The sequence below is a fragment of the Bubalus bubalis genome, chromosome 15 (assembly GCF_019923935.1).
Source record: "Bubalus bubalis isolate 160015118507 breed Murrah chromosome 15, NDDB_SH_1, whole genome shotgun sequence".
In the NCBI taxonomy this organism is placed as follows: domain Eukaryota; kingdom Metazoa; phylum Chordata; class Mammalia; order Artiodactyla; family Bovidae; genus Bubalus; species Bubalus bubalis.
In genome coordinates, this window is record NC_059171.1 from 42,079,733 (window position 1) to 42,094,473 (window position 14,741).

The 14,741-nt window shown below is 39.5% G+C and overlaps 1 protein-coding gene across 4 annotated transcripts in view; it reads right to left on the reverse strand.

The window, feature by feature from the left end:
• The window catches only part of ZFHX4 (zinc finger homeobox 4), a 205,076-nt gene that overhangs the window by 26,906 nt on the left and 163,429 nt on the right, over positions 1-14,741 (reverse strand). For 3 of the 4 annotated variants that reach the window (XM_025265209.3, XM_044928669.2, XM_025265210.3), the window contains exons 5-6: positions 8,567-8,635; positions 9-128 (exon numbers count right to left, since the gene is read on the reverse strand). In XM_025265209.3, coding sequence (XP_025120994.2) covers positions 9-128; positions 8,567-8,635 — 189 coding nt within the window. The remainder of the gene's footprint in view (positions 1-8; positions 129-8,566; positions 8,636-14,741) is intronic. The other variant, XM_044928668.2, reaches the window with a different exon arrangement.

The following is a 14,741-nucleotide window of genomic DNA, read 5'->3' on the forward strand; positions in this document are numbered from 1 at the left end:
CATCTTACCAGAGTCTTTATTAGAGTTTTTGCCTTCACTATTGTCTCTCTCACTCGTGTCTTTCTCATCCTCGTCAGCCCCGGCTATAGGTTTAATGGCTCCTTCTGCCTCCTCATTCTGTTCTTCTGCTAAGAAACACACACCAGTCAGTAGGATGGAAAACCCCAGAAACACACACCCGAAAATAAACAATGTGACCATTTAAAAACTTTGTTACTTAGGAATCATTTGCAGACATTCCTTCTCAAAAAAGAACATGAATTTATTCAAAAGTCACTATTAGAACCTGCTGGCTCTACCAATGCAGGGTTTGTTTTTTATCTCAAGCCACTTCTTTATTTCCACTGAGAAAATGTGCCCATACTAAATTAAAAGAAGTCTTTTCAAAGAAATGCAGTTTGAGCTAGAAAAGATTTAAAAATGAATGCGAGGCGATTTTGTAATTTCAATAGTAGAGTCTTCGAAACTACATGAACCCGCTTCTCCATGGACTTGGATAAACGGCAGAAGGAAGCAAATTCTCAGAAAAATGTCTTCATAATATAATGTGATAATGATGGGTTAAATATAAGACAGGTGTTACTCTCAACTTTCAGTCCTTAGACCCCAGATGAATCCTTTGGAATTTGTCAGAGTAAGATCACAAAACTTCAGTTATCCTGGGATTTTTTTTTTTTTTTTTCTATAGGGGGAGCTCTACGGAGTGTAGGACAGAAGAAGGTATACTTCTTCTATGACAACCACATCACCCCACACCTCATTCACGGGTTTCACACCAGCTAGATTACATGGAAATCCTCATAGTAACTCAACCCTATTTAATTATTCTGTAAATCTTAGCTACGCCGCTGCTGGTGGATTAATCTGTTTATGCAGTTAGCCTCTATGCTGGGTCGGTGTAGCACTAATCCGTGAAAGGCCCACTGTTCTCTTTCATCCTGCGATCATTTGTCTCTCACTGTGCTGATGTCACATTTTAATGAATTTTTAGCAATCTGAGTAATGCCAGATAACCAGACTTGCAACTCCCCACAGCATGGCATGCTGTTTTCATTGCGGCACAAAAAATAAAAATCCTATTCCCCTGTTCAGGTAGGAATTACATAAATTAGGCGAAGAAGGTAAAATGGGATTTGAAGCACCAGGCTCCTCAATTTCATAAAATCTTTAATGACCATATAAATTAACCCTGGAAAGGCAAAAGGTCATTGACACCCATTTGCATACACTCTTCTATTTGCTTTTGATAAGCAGAGCTTTTATGCAGAGAACATGATACAATTAACCCTTCAAGAACCGTACAAAACGCGACTCTGGACATTTTAAGTGTCAAGCATTAACTGAAAATTACACACTGCATAAAATTTTCATTGCAAATGCTATAGTGATTGAAAGGGGAAATCGTGGCCCTCTCCACACCCCATGTTTTTTTAATAATGTTCTGACAGCAGAATGAAATATCCACTGTCATATGTAGCAGCTGAGCACCAAAAAGAAAAAAAAAATTGCTATTTAGTGTTTCACTTGCCAGCCATGCTGTACCACTAGAGACCAGAAGACAACAGGAGGGGGGTTGGTTCTGGGCTCAATGGCAGAAACTCCAAAGAAAGACTCCAAGTTTGAAAACAAGGATGTTTAAAACATGTGAAATCAGAGTTTGTTTCAACTGGAAGTCCTCAAAGGCACCATGCACATCTACTGACTCCATAGATACACTTTCGTGTTGCACCAAAATGCAGGGGAGGTCTTCAGGGAGAGGTCAGTCATTGGAGGGTTTGGGGGAAACTTCCCTTTCAGGCAAATACATGTGAAAATTGTACTTGAAGATGAATCAACCCTTCTCATGGCCCTACCCTTCAGTGATAAGAAGTGATCAAACCCAGACCTCCTTCCAGCAGGGGGCCAGGCTGGGTGGGGACCGTGGCCTGGCTCCGTTTGGGAGGCTGAAATCATAACTGGATTAGGTGGTGTTCTCCCCTCTCCCCTCCCAAGTCCATACACGTGACTCGACCATCCAGTGTCAGGCCTGCGACCTACGCGACAGCCCGTGGCAATTCCTTCTCAAACTCGTCCCAGGAAAGGGGTGCGAGACTACTGGGAGCGGATTTACCAGACCTTCCCCCCAGGGCTGGAAAACGAAGCGTCAGAGTGCTACTGAGCGTCCTTATCTTGAGGGGACATAAAATGGTAAGGGCTAGCGCCACTCCTGTTCATAAAACATTGCGCGTCAGGAGAAGAAAACGAAAATTATGAAGGTACGAAAAGAGAAACTCCAGTACGGTCTGCGTCTCATCAGACGGTTTCTGCAGGATCCTCTGGTATGTGTCTTAAGTGTGAGAGAAATTCCCAGACAAGTTCTTCTATACATCACGGTGGTGTCTGACCCCAGCCTGACCCTGGCAACAGTTTGAGAAATCTGAATGTGAACAAAGACTCTGTGTCAGCAGCGGGGAGAGATTGTGGGATAGACGCTCCCCATCAACTTAATCGCAAACAGCAGTTCTGAGGCCGTAACTTTGCCGGGCTCCTCCAAGCCACAGCTCATAACCTCCAGGGTGGATTTGCCCGCACTCCCTCGGCTTCTGTGACTTCGGGCCCCCCTCCGCCTTTTCTGGTTCTTCCTTTGAAGTAGGCAGGCAATTAGCTCTAATGCTCCAGCAATTCAGACCTGTTTTGTGGTTTCCAAGGCGAAAGCTGTTTATTACAGGTAGGGCTCTTTGGAGCCATAGAACTTGGCGAATTTTTAATCAGGCAAAAAAGAATCAAAGGGTAACTTTTGTACGCCATAAAGTTTCCTCCGAGTCAGGAGAAAAAGGTCACTTTCGTTCTTCAGGAGAGTTTTCGAAATAAATTTGACATTCGTTTTATAAATAGGCTTTACAGTCAAGAGTATTAAGGGTGGAGAAACCACTTTCCCCTAGAAAACCATGTAGGTTGGATTTGGGGTGAAGGGCAAGAGTTGTCTACGTTCTCATTTTCAAGTACCACATTTCCTCAACTGTAAAATGCTGTAAAATGTAAGATGCTTACATTTTATGAAAAAAGGAAGAGAATTTTATGAAAAAAGGAAAAAAGTATACAGCATGAAATATATTAAAGGGATGTCTTAGAACTGAGGGAAATTACAGAAAATTCCAAAATAAAGATGCTAAAGCAGTTTTCATTTTCATCAATAAATTTCTTCAATATATTATATGTAATAACAATGAAAGTATAGCATTTCATAAAATAGTTATATTCACACTGTGTATATTTCAATTATTTTGCCTCATGGAAAACACAGTATTTATATGTTAAATTTTATGATATAATTCAAACATGCATTAGGTCCAGTAGAACTTCCTGATTTTCAAATAAATGATAAAACATTTCAAAATAATAGGAAGAAGACAAAATAATTTTATAGTCTCACAACGGTACAATTAACTTCCCCTTGCATTGTTATAGGGCTCCCCGGTAGCTCAGCTGGTAAAGAATCTGCCTGCAGTGCAGGAGACCCCAAATCTGCTTCATGCTATCTCTCTGATCTAAACACCAGTCAGTTTTGTTCCTACTGCTTTATTATACAGTTGGGTTTGGGAACCCTCTGAGTCTTCTAAGGAAACCACCACATACTTTTTAAACCCATGGTGTGGTGTTGGAGAAGACTCCTGAGAGTCCCTTGGACTGCAAGGAGATCCAACCAGTCCATTCTAAAGGAGATCAGCCCTGGGTGTTCTTTGGAAGGAATGATGCTAAAGCTGAAACTCCAGTACTTGGGCCACCTCATGCGAAGAGTTGACTCATTGGAAAAGACTCTGATGCTGGGAGGGATTGGGGGCAGGAGGAGAAGGGGACAACAGAGGATGAGATGGCTGGATGGCATCACCGACTCTATGGACGTGAGTTTGAGCGAACTTCGGGAGTTGGTGATGGACAGGGAGGCCTGGCGTGCTGCGATTCATGGGGTCGCAAGGAGTCGGACACGACTGAGCAACTGAGCTGAACTGAACTGAAAGAGGAAGCGAAGGATAGCAACTGAAACATCTTTAGTTTTTCACATGGAGCATCAATTCTAGACACTTGGCTTATAAGAATTCCTTCTTGTGCCCCTTCTTTGTCTCCCTGTTCAGCTCTACTCCCTCAAAATCTATCCTTTTTATGACCTACTTAAATCTGACTTCTCTATGTAACATCTTTCAGTGACTGCCATTACATAAAGAAAAAGCTCAATCTTCTGAACAGGGCAAGAATAGCTAGTCTCTGTCTATCACTCCAGTCTCATCTTTCTTCACTTCCTACCTGGCACTTAACTTGAGAACAGTCTCAAATTTCAGGGCATCAGAATCGCCTGGAAGACTGGTTAAACCACAGATTGCTGGGCTCTATCCCTACAAATTCTGACTCTGGTAGTGTAGAGTAAGGCCTGAGAATTTACATCTCCAAGTTCCAGATGATGTTAATGCTCTTGGTCCAAGACCACATTTCATGAACACACACAGTCATTGATGCCCACCTCCTTTCTATAAGAAACACCGTTCTGTTTCTTGTCTTTTCTAGAATGACTTTTCTTCACTGTATTTAACTCCCATCTTTTCTTTAAGTTTAGCTTGGCAAATATCATTTTTATCATATGTTAAAATGGAGCTAATGCTACTTACTTCATAGACTTGTTATAATGTATAAAATTAGCACAGGGCCTAATGCAAAATAAGTATTAAAAATGCTAGCTGTATTATTACTCTTAATTGCTTCTTTTTATATTAGAGAGAAAGTGAAAGTGAGTCACTCAGTCGTGTCCAACTCTTTACGACCCCATGGACTGTAGCCCACCAGGCTCCTCCGTCCATGGAATTTTCCAGCCTAGAGTACTAGAGTGGGTCGCCATTTCCTTCTCCAGGGTATCTTCCTGACCCAGAGATTGAACTCAGGTCTCCTGCATTGCAGGCAGATGCTTTACCTTCTGAGCCACCAATTTAGTTATTTTTAATTGACTGATGATTGCTTTACAATAGTGGTTTGATTTCTGTCATGCATCAACATGAATTAACCATAGGTCTACATATGTCCCCCCTCTCTTTTCATTGCTTCTTTCTCCAAAAAGTCTTCCCTGAATGCTGAACTAAGATTAGTGTTTCTGGATAAGTTGTTTTTTTTTTTTCCTTTTTCTTGTGCATTAGTGTGAAACAACTTAAGTTACATGTGGAAATCAGTATTACCTACTTCCCCTAATAGGTACACATTTACTGAAAACAGTGATTGTCTTATTTGTCAGTGTTCCAGAAGCACCAACCCCAGGGCTGGAATTATAGAAGGCAGGCAGAACTTTTTACCTGGAACACTGAGTTCCATTTAGGAAGCAAAATTGGGAAAAGAAAAAGAGGAGTCTAGACTCTATTGCCTTCCTCTGTTCGCGTTCAATTAAACCTAAAAGAAGCATTTGTGTGGTTTTGTTTGGTTTTGGTCTGGTTTGGGTTGTTTTGTTTTGGTTTAAATTTTCTCTCTGTACTCAATCACATTCATTATTCAACCATCGCTGGCTGGCTCCACATCTATTGCTCTTCTCAAAGCCACTGATGACTTCCATGCTGTGAAATCCAATGGCCACTTTCCATCTTACTTGACTTTGCTCAGAAGATGTTAGTTACTACTCCTTTCTCCTTGAAAAACTCCCTTTCTTGAATTTCATTGCATCAGACTATTGTGATGCCGTACCCCTCTGAAAGTTCTTTCTTATTCCCCTTTGCTGGGGACTCCTCCATTAAAAATCTAAATATTGGAATGTCTCCAGCATTGGTCCTAAGTCCTATTCTCTTATCCACAAAGAATGTTTGATTTGAGGAAAAATAATGATATCCCTAGATGATCCAGGTCCACTGGTTTAAATTTTGCATCTCCATTTGGATGTCTGAAAGGCATATCAAACTTAATATGTCAAATCGGAGCTCTTGATCACCCTTCAACGCACTCTGTTTCTCCCCAGTCTCCATGATCTCAGTGAATGGTACCACCATTCACCAAAAGCAAGGCTCATCACTGACTTCTTTCTCCTTCTTATATGCACACCAATCTATCAGAAAGTCCTATTAATTCCAATTCCAGGATATCTTATATACAGTAAATCCATCTATTTCTTTTCATTTTCATTGCCAGTACCGTTAACTGCTTACCTGTAGCTTGCAATGGTCTTATTACTGGGAAAGACTTGTTCTTGCTTTCCCACAATCTATTCAGCACACCTTAATAAAATTGAGCCATTCTACTGTTTGAGTCCTGCCATGGCTTCCTATTTTGTTTAAAATAACATAGGAACTCTCCACTGTGGTTAAACTGATCAGGCCTCTGTCTACCTTTATGACTTCACCTTACATTGCTCTCCTCTTCACTCATCTCTCTCCACACTACCCTTCTTTCTCTTCACAGAATATGACCAACCTCTTCCCTCTGTCTGTAATGTCTTTCCCCTAATTTGCTCCCTATTATTTTGTACTCAATTTACCTGTCGTTTCCTTAGAGAACTTCTCTGACCACTGTTTCTAATATAGCGCCTCACCAGTCACACAGGTGGGGGCCTCAGACTTTAGTGGGAATCACTGTCACCTGGAGGGCATGTTAAACCCTAGACTGCCGGGCCCCATCTTCAGTGCTTCTGATACATTAAGTCTGGGATAGGGCCTAAGAATCTGCATTCTTTCCAGTTCCTGTATTGTGCTGATGCTGTCTGTAAGGGGTCCACACTTTGAAAACCTCTGCTCTACTTCCTTCCTATTTGTTGAAATCTGAAAATAACTAATTTACTTGTATAGAAATAACATCTAAAAGGGCTTCCCAGTGGCCCTAGTGATAAAGAACTCGTCTGCCAATGCAGGAGACATAAGAGACTTGGGTTCCATCTCTGGGTTGGGAAGATCCCCTGGAGAAGGGAATGGCAACCTGCCCCAGTATTCTTGCCTAGAGAATCTCATGGACAGAGAAGCCTAGAGGGCTACAAGTCCATAAGGTTGCAGAGTCAGACATGGCTGAAGTGACTTGGCACATATACATGAAACATCTAAAAAATGAAAGAACTAATCAGCCTTACTCAAAACTTATGCCCCACAGTTCCTGCCAATTTTGAGTAAATTGATGATTCTGAGTTTTCTTACTTGGGGTAATGAGGACTATGGTATGATATAATCAATTAAGATCAAAGAGGAGAAGAAATGGTTTTCAGAGAAGAGCTCAATTTGGAATTTGTTATATTTGATTTCTTTGTAGAACATCTCCATGAAACTATCCAGAAGGCATGGGAGTGTCTAAATATAAAGCTTCTCAGAAAGGTTGAAGATATAAATTTTGATGTCTTTGTTTATAAAACAAATATACTGACAGGTAGTGGTCTCTTTTTAGTTTGATATATTTCTCATAGTTTTGATTTTTGCCCTATTATTTTCAACCTAGTCATTAATGCAATTTTTTTATTGGCTTGAAGTGAGGAAGATAAACTGAGTTTATGCTAATTTATTTTAAATATATTCTCTGGTTTTCTATGGAAAAGTAACATAAGATGAAAAATAAATAATGATTTATAAATAAAAAAGTATTCATGAGATAGGCATTCAGTTCAGTTCAGTTCAGTTCAGTCACTCAGTCATGTTCGACTCTTTGCGACCCCATGAATCACAGCACGCCAGGCCATCCTGTCCATCACCAGCTCCCGGAGTTCACTCAAACTCATGTGCATCAAGTTGGTGATGCCATCCAGCCATCTCATCCTCTGTTGTCCCCTTCTCCTCCTGGCCCTAATCCCTCCCAGCATCAGGGTCTTTTCCAATGAGTCAACTCTTCGCATGAGATAGGCATAGGTGAAGGTAAACTTTACTTTTAAGAAATTTTAAAGAGGGAAGCCCTGACTTTATATTGGAGGGATAGTTTCACTTGAAATTTTAAAACATATTTCAAAACCCCATTATAAATGTGAGGGACTTTTTATAATCATTTTTTGTTCTGTATTGACATTATTATTCCAATTGTATAAATCTGGAAACTGGGATCATTTTATAGTGGAAATAAGTGAGGTGTATTATAGCAACACGGATGAAATTCCTCTTAAACTATGTGAATATAATGCAGCTAAAAAGGCCTCACCTCCATTTTTTAACACACACATAAGCATGCAAATCATAGGAACCAGTGATTGTGTTGACACAGTTGTAAAAAATCCAATCAACTCATTACCAAAGCTAACTCCAGCATCCAGGTTGTTTGACTTGGGGCAGAAACAATATCCAGCTTATTGACTTTCACATTGTATAAAACCATCCATTTATGTAAAAAATTTCACTCTGTATAAATGTAGATATAAGAAATTATCCAGCAGAAGTTACTTGTTCTCTGGGAATTTCCTTTACATATGCATCCAAATTTGACTACATTTAATTTTTATTATATATTTATTATATATAATATTGATATATTCTATATAGGATTTAAATTTTTTGTGTGATTTGATTAGTTCTAGCTAGGGCAGTTCCAGAGAGTTTATTTTATAGATTATGAGAGTAACAAATGTAATTCATTTAAGACAGGCAAGAATAAGACAAATTACCTGAGGTTGCTCTCAACTGCTGCTCTATAAGATCATCCTCACAGGTCCTGGCTCCCAAAGAGGCAGTTTCTGCAGAGGACATCAGAATGAAAGGTAGTCAGCACACCATGGTCAGCTCTGTGGTGTCAGTCAATACCACAGAACACAAAATTTGACTTTCAAAGAGATAAGCACCAGGTAGAATTCGCTGGCACACCTTACACCATAGTGGCTGCCCAAATGAGTCCAAAGAATAGTAAGCCTAGATCTCATTCTCATGATCAGCCACACACAACAAATACAATCATAGAGAATAAAATATGGAAACAGGAAAGGTTCATTCAGATTTTTCACACTTGGTTATCTGGCCAAGCCTACATGTTATAATGACAATGGCATATTGCATAAAACTGGGAGCATGGTTTTATTTCTCTATCAAAAAAATAAAGAAAACCCCTCAATATACAATTCCCTCGTAGCTCATATGGGAAAGAATCTGCCTGCAATGCAGAAGATCTGGGTTCAATCCCTGGGTCTGGACAATCCCTTGGAAAAGGGCATGGGAACCCACTCCAGTATTCTTGCCGGAGGAATTCCATGGTCAGAGGGGCCTGGCCGGCTACAGTCCATGGGGTTGCAAAGAGCTGGACACAATTGAGCAACTAACACAATATAGGAGAGATGATGTGAGAGACCAAAACAGAAAACAAGTACTTGAAGAAAACTGAAGAATAAGTTCAAGTCATCAATAAAGTCACATCTTTATTCTGATCTATTATGTGAGCCCCAGAGCAGAAGTGTTGACAACATCCTGGTTTGCTAAATTCACGCCCAAGTCCTAAGTTCCATCTAACTCTGCTCTTCGACTTCCCTGTTGTATGAGAATCTATGATAAACAAGACTTAAGGAATCACCTTCAACACCTTATTTTTTCTCTACAGCAATTCAACACTTGCTATTCATTTCATTTTACAATGTACCTTTCATGTCTGTTTCTCTATTTCTCTGTCATTGTATCTTTCCTGATCATTTCAGTAGCCTCCACAACAATTTCCCTGCCTGGAATTCCATGTCTTTCCAGTCTAATCTCTCATAATATCTCAAGAACTATCTTTCACAAAAACAGAATTGCTTGAGTAAAAACCAGAGTTCTAGCACTTTCCAGGTAAGGGAACCCTCAAGTATATTACTTAACCTCTCTCAGCCCTGATTTCCTCATTTGTAAAATGCAGAAATAATTACATAAATAATCAGCAACTGTAAGATAAAATAACACAAATAAAGGTAAAATGTGATATGGACTTCAAAGTAAGAAAAGCTCATATATTATTGAGAGGATAAAAAAGTTGTTATACAATTCTTACACTGCCAAAGAGACTCAAGTTTATCTAGTATTTCTAGGCAATAGCATCTGTGGTTGATTCTGAAGGTTTTAATTAAACAAATAATTAACCTTAAAAATAGAAGTGCACACCAAAGCACTATTATTATATTCACTAATTGTTTCTCCTGCTACATACAAAATCTTTGGCCTTTGTTGGCAAACTGTTTAAAAACAATACAATCATAATAAATACACAGTACCCATTCCCAACAATAATAACAACAACAAAAAAACAATTATCTTGTAACTATATCTTAAGTTAATCTTGAGAAAAAAGAATTTGTCATCAGTTTTTGCTTATACATTGAGGAATAACTTCCAAATAGATCACAGCATTGATGTCTAATCAATAGATCACTCAAGAAGCCCACTTTTTCCTCCTGGCAACTTCTCGCTTTGTTATACCTTGATCAATATTGTTCGTTTTATTTTTTGAATGTTTTTTTGTTCTTCTGTTCAACTCTCATTCATCCCTCAAAACCCAAAGCAAGGGTCACTTCCTCTTTGCTTGCATAACAATTAGCCTTTATACATCTCAGCACTTCTGATGCATTGCATTGCATTATGTGATCTATGTCTGTTTACTCAATAAATTGTGAGTTCCTTAAGAAATTTCATTTTCACATATTCTCAATCAAGGAGAGAGTGAAGAATATGAAAGTCACCTTGTTGTTCAGTCACTAAGTCATGTCTGACTCTTTGTGACCTCATGGACTGCAGCAAGCCAGGCTTCCCTGTCCTTCACTATATCCCAGAGTTTGCTCAAACTCACCTGCATTGAGTCCGTGATGCCATCCAAGCATCTCATCCTCTGTTGCCCCTTCTCCTCCCGCCCCCAATGTTTCCCAGCTTTAGGGTCTTTTCCAATGAGTTGGCTCTTTGCATCACCTAGGACATCTTTATTCAAAATATTAAACTATACCCTATATACTGAAATAGATGAATCTCAAGATGAGAATTTTACGAAAGCTTCCCAGGAGCCTTAGGACTCTATAAATTCAAAACTTTCTCAAATATACCAAAAACAAGTAAGTCATCTTATATATACATATGGAGAAGGAAATGGCAACCCCCCAAATATTCCTGACTGGGAAATCCCATGCACAGGGGAGCCTGGCGGGCTATAGTTCTTGGGGTCCCAAAGAGTCGGACATGACTGAGTAACTAAACCATCACCACCGTATATACATATAAATATTGTGTTTAAAATCATTTCTTCCCCTATTTTCTAGCGAAAAACAATCCTATTTTATCAAATAATCTTACCATTGCACATACATACACACTTAAGTGTATCAAACAGATTTGTTCAAATAGACATCAGTAGTGACTGAACAACAACAAACAGTATCTAAGTAAATTTTTTCAAAGGATTGCTACTTTTCAAAGATTTATGATAATAAAAAGAACACAATGACAAACATTAAGTTTCCATCTCTGCCAGGTACTGTGGTAAACTATTTGTGTAAAAGCAGTCACGTAACCTTAATGTAAGCTAGTGAAGGTGATAGAATTCCAGTTGAGCTACTTCAAATCCTCAAAGATGATGCTGTGAAAGTGCTGCACTCAATATGCCAGCAATTTGGAAAACTCAGAAGTGGCCACAGGACTGGAAAAGGTCAGTTTTCATTCCAATCCCCAAGAAAGGCAATGCCAAAGAATGCTCAAACTTCCACACAATTGCACTCATCTCATGCACTAGTAAAGTAATCCTTAAAATTCTCCAAGCCAGGCTTCAACAATATGTGACCATGAGCTTCCAGATGTTCAAGCTGGATTTAGAAAAGACAGAGGAACCAGAGATCAAATTGCCAACATCCGCTGGATCATCAAAAAAGCAAAGGAGTTCCAGAAAAACATCTATTTCTGTTTTATTGACTATGCCAAAGCCTTTAACCGTGTGGATCACAATAAACTGTGGAAAATTCTTCAAGAGATGGGAATACCAGACCACCTGACCTGCCTCTTGAGAAATCTGTATGCAGGTCAGGAAGCAACAGTTAGAACTGGACATGGAACAACAGACTGGTTCCAAATCGGAAAGGGAGTACGTCAAGGCTGTATATTGTCACCCTGCTTATTTAACTTATATGCAGAGTACATCATGAGAAACGCTGGGCTGGATGGAGCACAAGCTGGAATCAAGATTGCCAGGAGAAATATCAATAACCTCAGATATGCAGATGACACCACCCTTATGGCAGAAAGTGAAGAAGAACTAAAGAGCCTATTTGTTCTTGATGAAAGTGAAAGAGGAGAGTGAAAAAGTTGGCTTAAAACTCAACATTCAGAAAACTAAGATCATGGTATCTGGTCCCATGACTTCATGGCAAATAGATGGAGAAACAGTGGAAACAGTGTCAAACTTTATTTTTGGGGGCTCCAAAATCATTGCAGATGGTGACTGCAGCCATGGAATTAAAAGATGCTTACTCCTTGGGAGAAAAGTTATGACCAACCAAGATAACATATTAAAAAGCAGAGATGTTATTTTGCCAACAAAGGTCCATCTAGTCCAGGCTATGGTTTTTCCAGTAGTCATGTATGGATGTGAGAGTTGGACTATAAAGAAAGCTGAGCGCCGAAGAATTGATGCTTTTGAACTGTGGTGTTGGAGAAGACTCTTGAGAGTCCCCTGGACTGCAAGGAGATCCAACCAGTCAATTCTAAAGGAAATCAGTCCTGAATATTCATTGGAAGGACTGATGTTGAAAGGACTGAAGCTGAAACTCCAATACTTTGGCCATGTGATCCGAAGAGCCAACTCATTTGAAAAGACCCTGATGCTAGGAAATACTGAAGGTGAGAGGAGAAGGGGATGACAGAGGATGAGAGGTTGGATGGCATCACTGACAAAGGACATGAGTTTGAATAAACTCCAGGAGTTGGTGATGGGCAGGCAGGCCTGGCGTGCTGTAGTCCATGGGTTTGCAGAGAGTCGAACACGACTGAGTGACTGAACTGAAGTGAACCTTCACAATAAAATCAGGAGGCAATGATTATTTTATTTTATCTTTATTTTACAAATCATGAGTCTAGAGGCTCAAAGAGGTTAAGGTCACTTGCTCCAGGTCCCCAAGTTCGAAACTGACAGAGCTTGAAATAAAACCCAGGTCTGCCTGGTAAAAGTCTGTGAAATTTTGGATATGTCCACTACCACAGTATTTAGGAATCTATAAAGGTTTTCCTATCTTCATGAACACCAGCAAACTAAGAGTATGAGGGTTTAGGGGAGTTGAGGGAGGAGGTAGGTAAGAAAGAAATTTTCACTAGTCCTTTGAAAACTCTGATATTTCATAAAATATTTACATTCCTTAAATATAAACTGTAACCAAACAGTTTGCTGCCACATAGAAATCTTTATATTTGATAGTGATTTAAGGAAATGTGTGTGTGTGTGTGTGTGTGTTTAGCTGCTGTTGCGTCTGACTCTTTGCCACCCCTTGGATTGCAGCCCACCATACTCCTCTGTCCATGGGATTTTCCAGGCAAGGATACTGGAATAGTTGCCATTTCCTCCTTCAGGAGATCTTCCTGATCCAGAGATTGAACTCATCTCCTGCACTGGCAGGTGGATTCTTTATCATTGAGCCACCTGGGAAGCCCTTTAAGGAAAATATAAAATGTCAAAACCAAAATCTTCTATTTAATCTCACAATTATGGAGACTGTTCTGAAGAGAATGGCTTGTGAAAATAATTTTATAAGGGAATGCAGTGAATGGCTACCCACTCCAGTATTCTTGGGGCTTCCCTGGTGGCTCAGATGGTAAAGAATCTGCCTGTAATGTGGGAGACTCGGGTTTGATCCTTGGGTCAGGAAGATCCCCTGGAGAAGGGAATAGATATCCACTCCAGTATTCTTGTCTGGAGAATCCCATGGACAGAGGAGCCTAGTGGGCTACAGTCCATAGGGTCACAAAGAGTTGGACACGACTGTTCAAGTAACACTTTTCACTTCTTTCACAGTGCAGTATGCCACATAATTCTTTTTATATCCTCAACAGTGCTGCCTTCTTTATACAAATGATATAAATATTTTAATAAAGGAGCTTTTAACTTATCAAGTGAACTGATTAATCTATACTTTTCTGCCTGTGTAAAATGACATGTTTAAAGCTTAGTAATGATACATAGCATCTTTCAATATTTCACTTTAATAATTGCTCTGTAATAACAAATCTGACTGCTGTTAACACGATCTGTCTCTTTTCCTGGCGATTTAATTAGATTACTAATTGGTGTTCTTCAGCACCTGACCTTTCTTACTTAATACTATTTAAGAATAATACCACTGACAATTCATCTAGTATTTTACTCTATTCTGTCCATTTGGTGATGATCACATATTTGAAAATGGGATCAAATTATTTTTATTAACACAAGGTAGGAGTAATTACTTCATTTTCTGAGGAATAGTATATTGATTATAGTATCAATAGTCAGATTGTGTAGTATATTACAACCATCGTCACCACCACTAACATTTTACAGTATCTGAGGCTGATTGATACCCTTTATATGTGTTAGGATGCCCCCAAGCAAGTGGTGAAGCTATGATTTGAATCCATACAGTTTTATTCAGGAATCTGAAACTCCAATACTTTAGCCTCCAGATGCGAAGAGCCAACTCATTGGGAAAGACCGTGATGCTGGGACAAAGATTGAAGTTAAAATGAGAAGAGGGCAGCAGAGGATGAGACGGTTAGACAGCATCACCGACTCAATGTCCATGAATCTGAGCAAACTCTAGGAGATAGCCAAGGACAGGGAAGCCTAACAGGCTACAACCTGTGGGGTCACAAAGAGTTGGA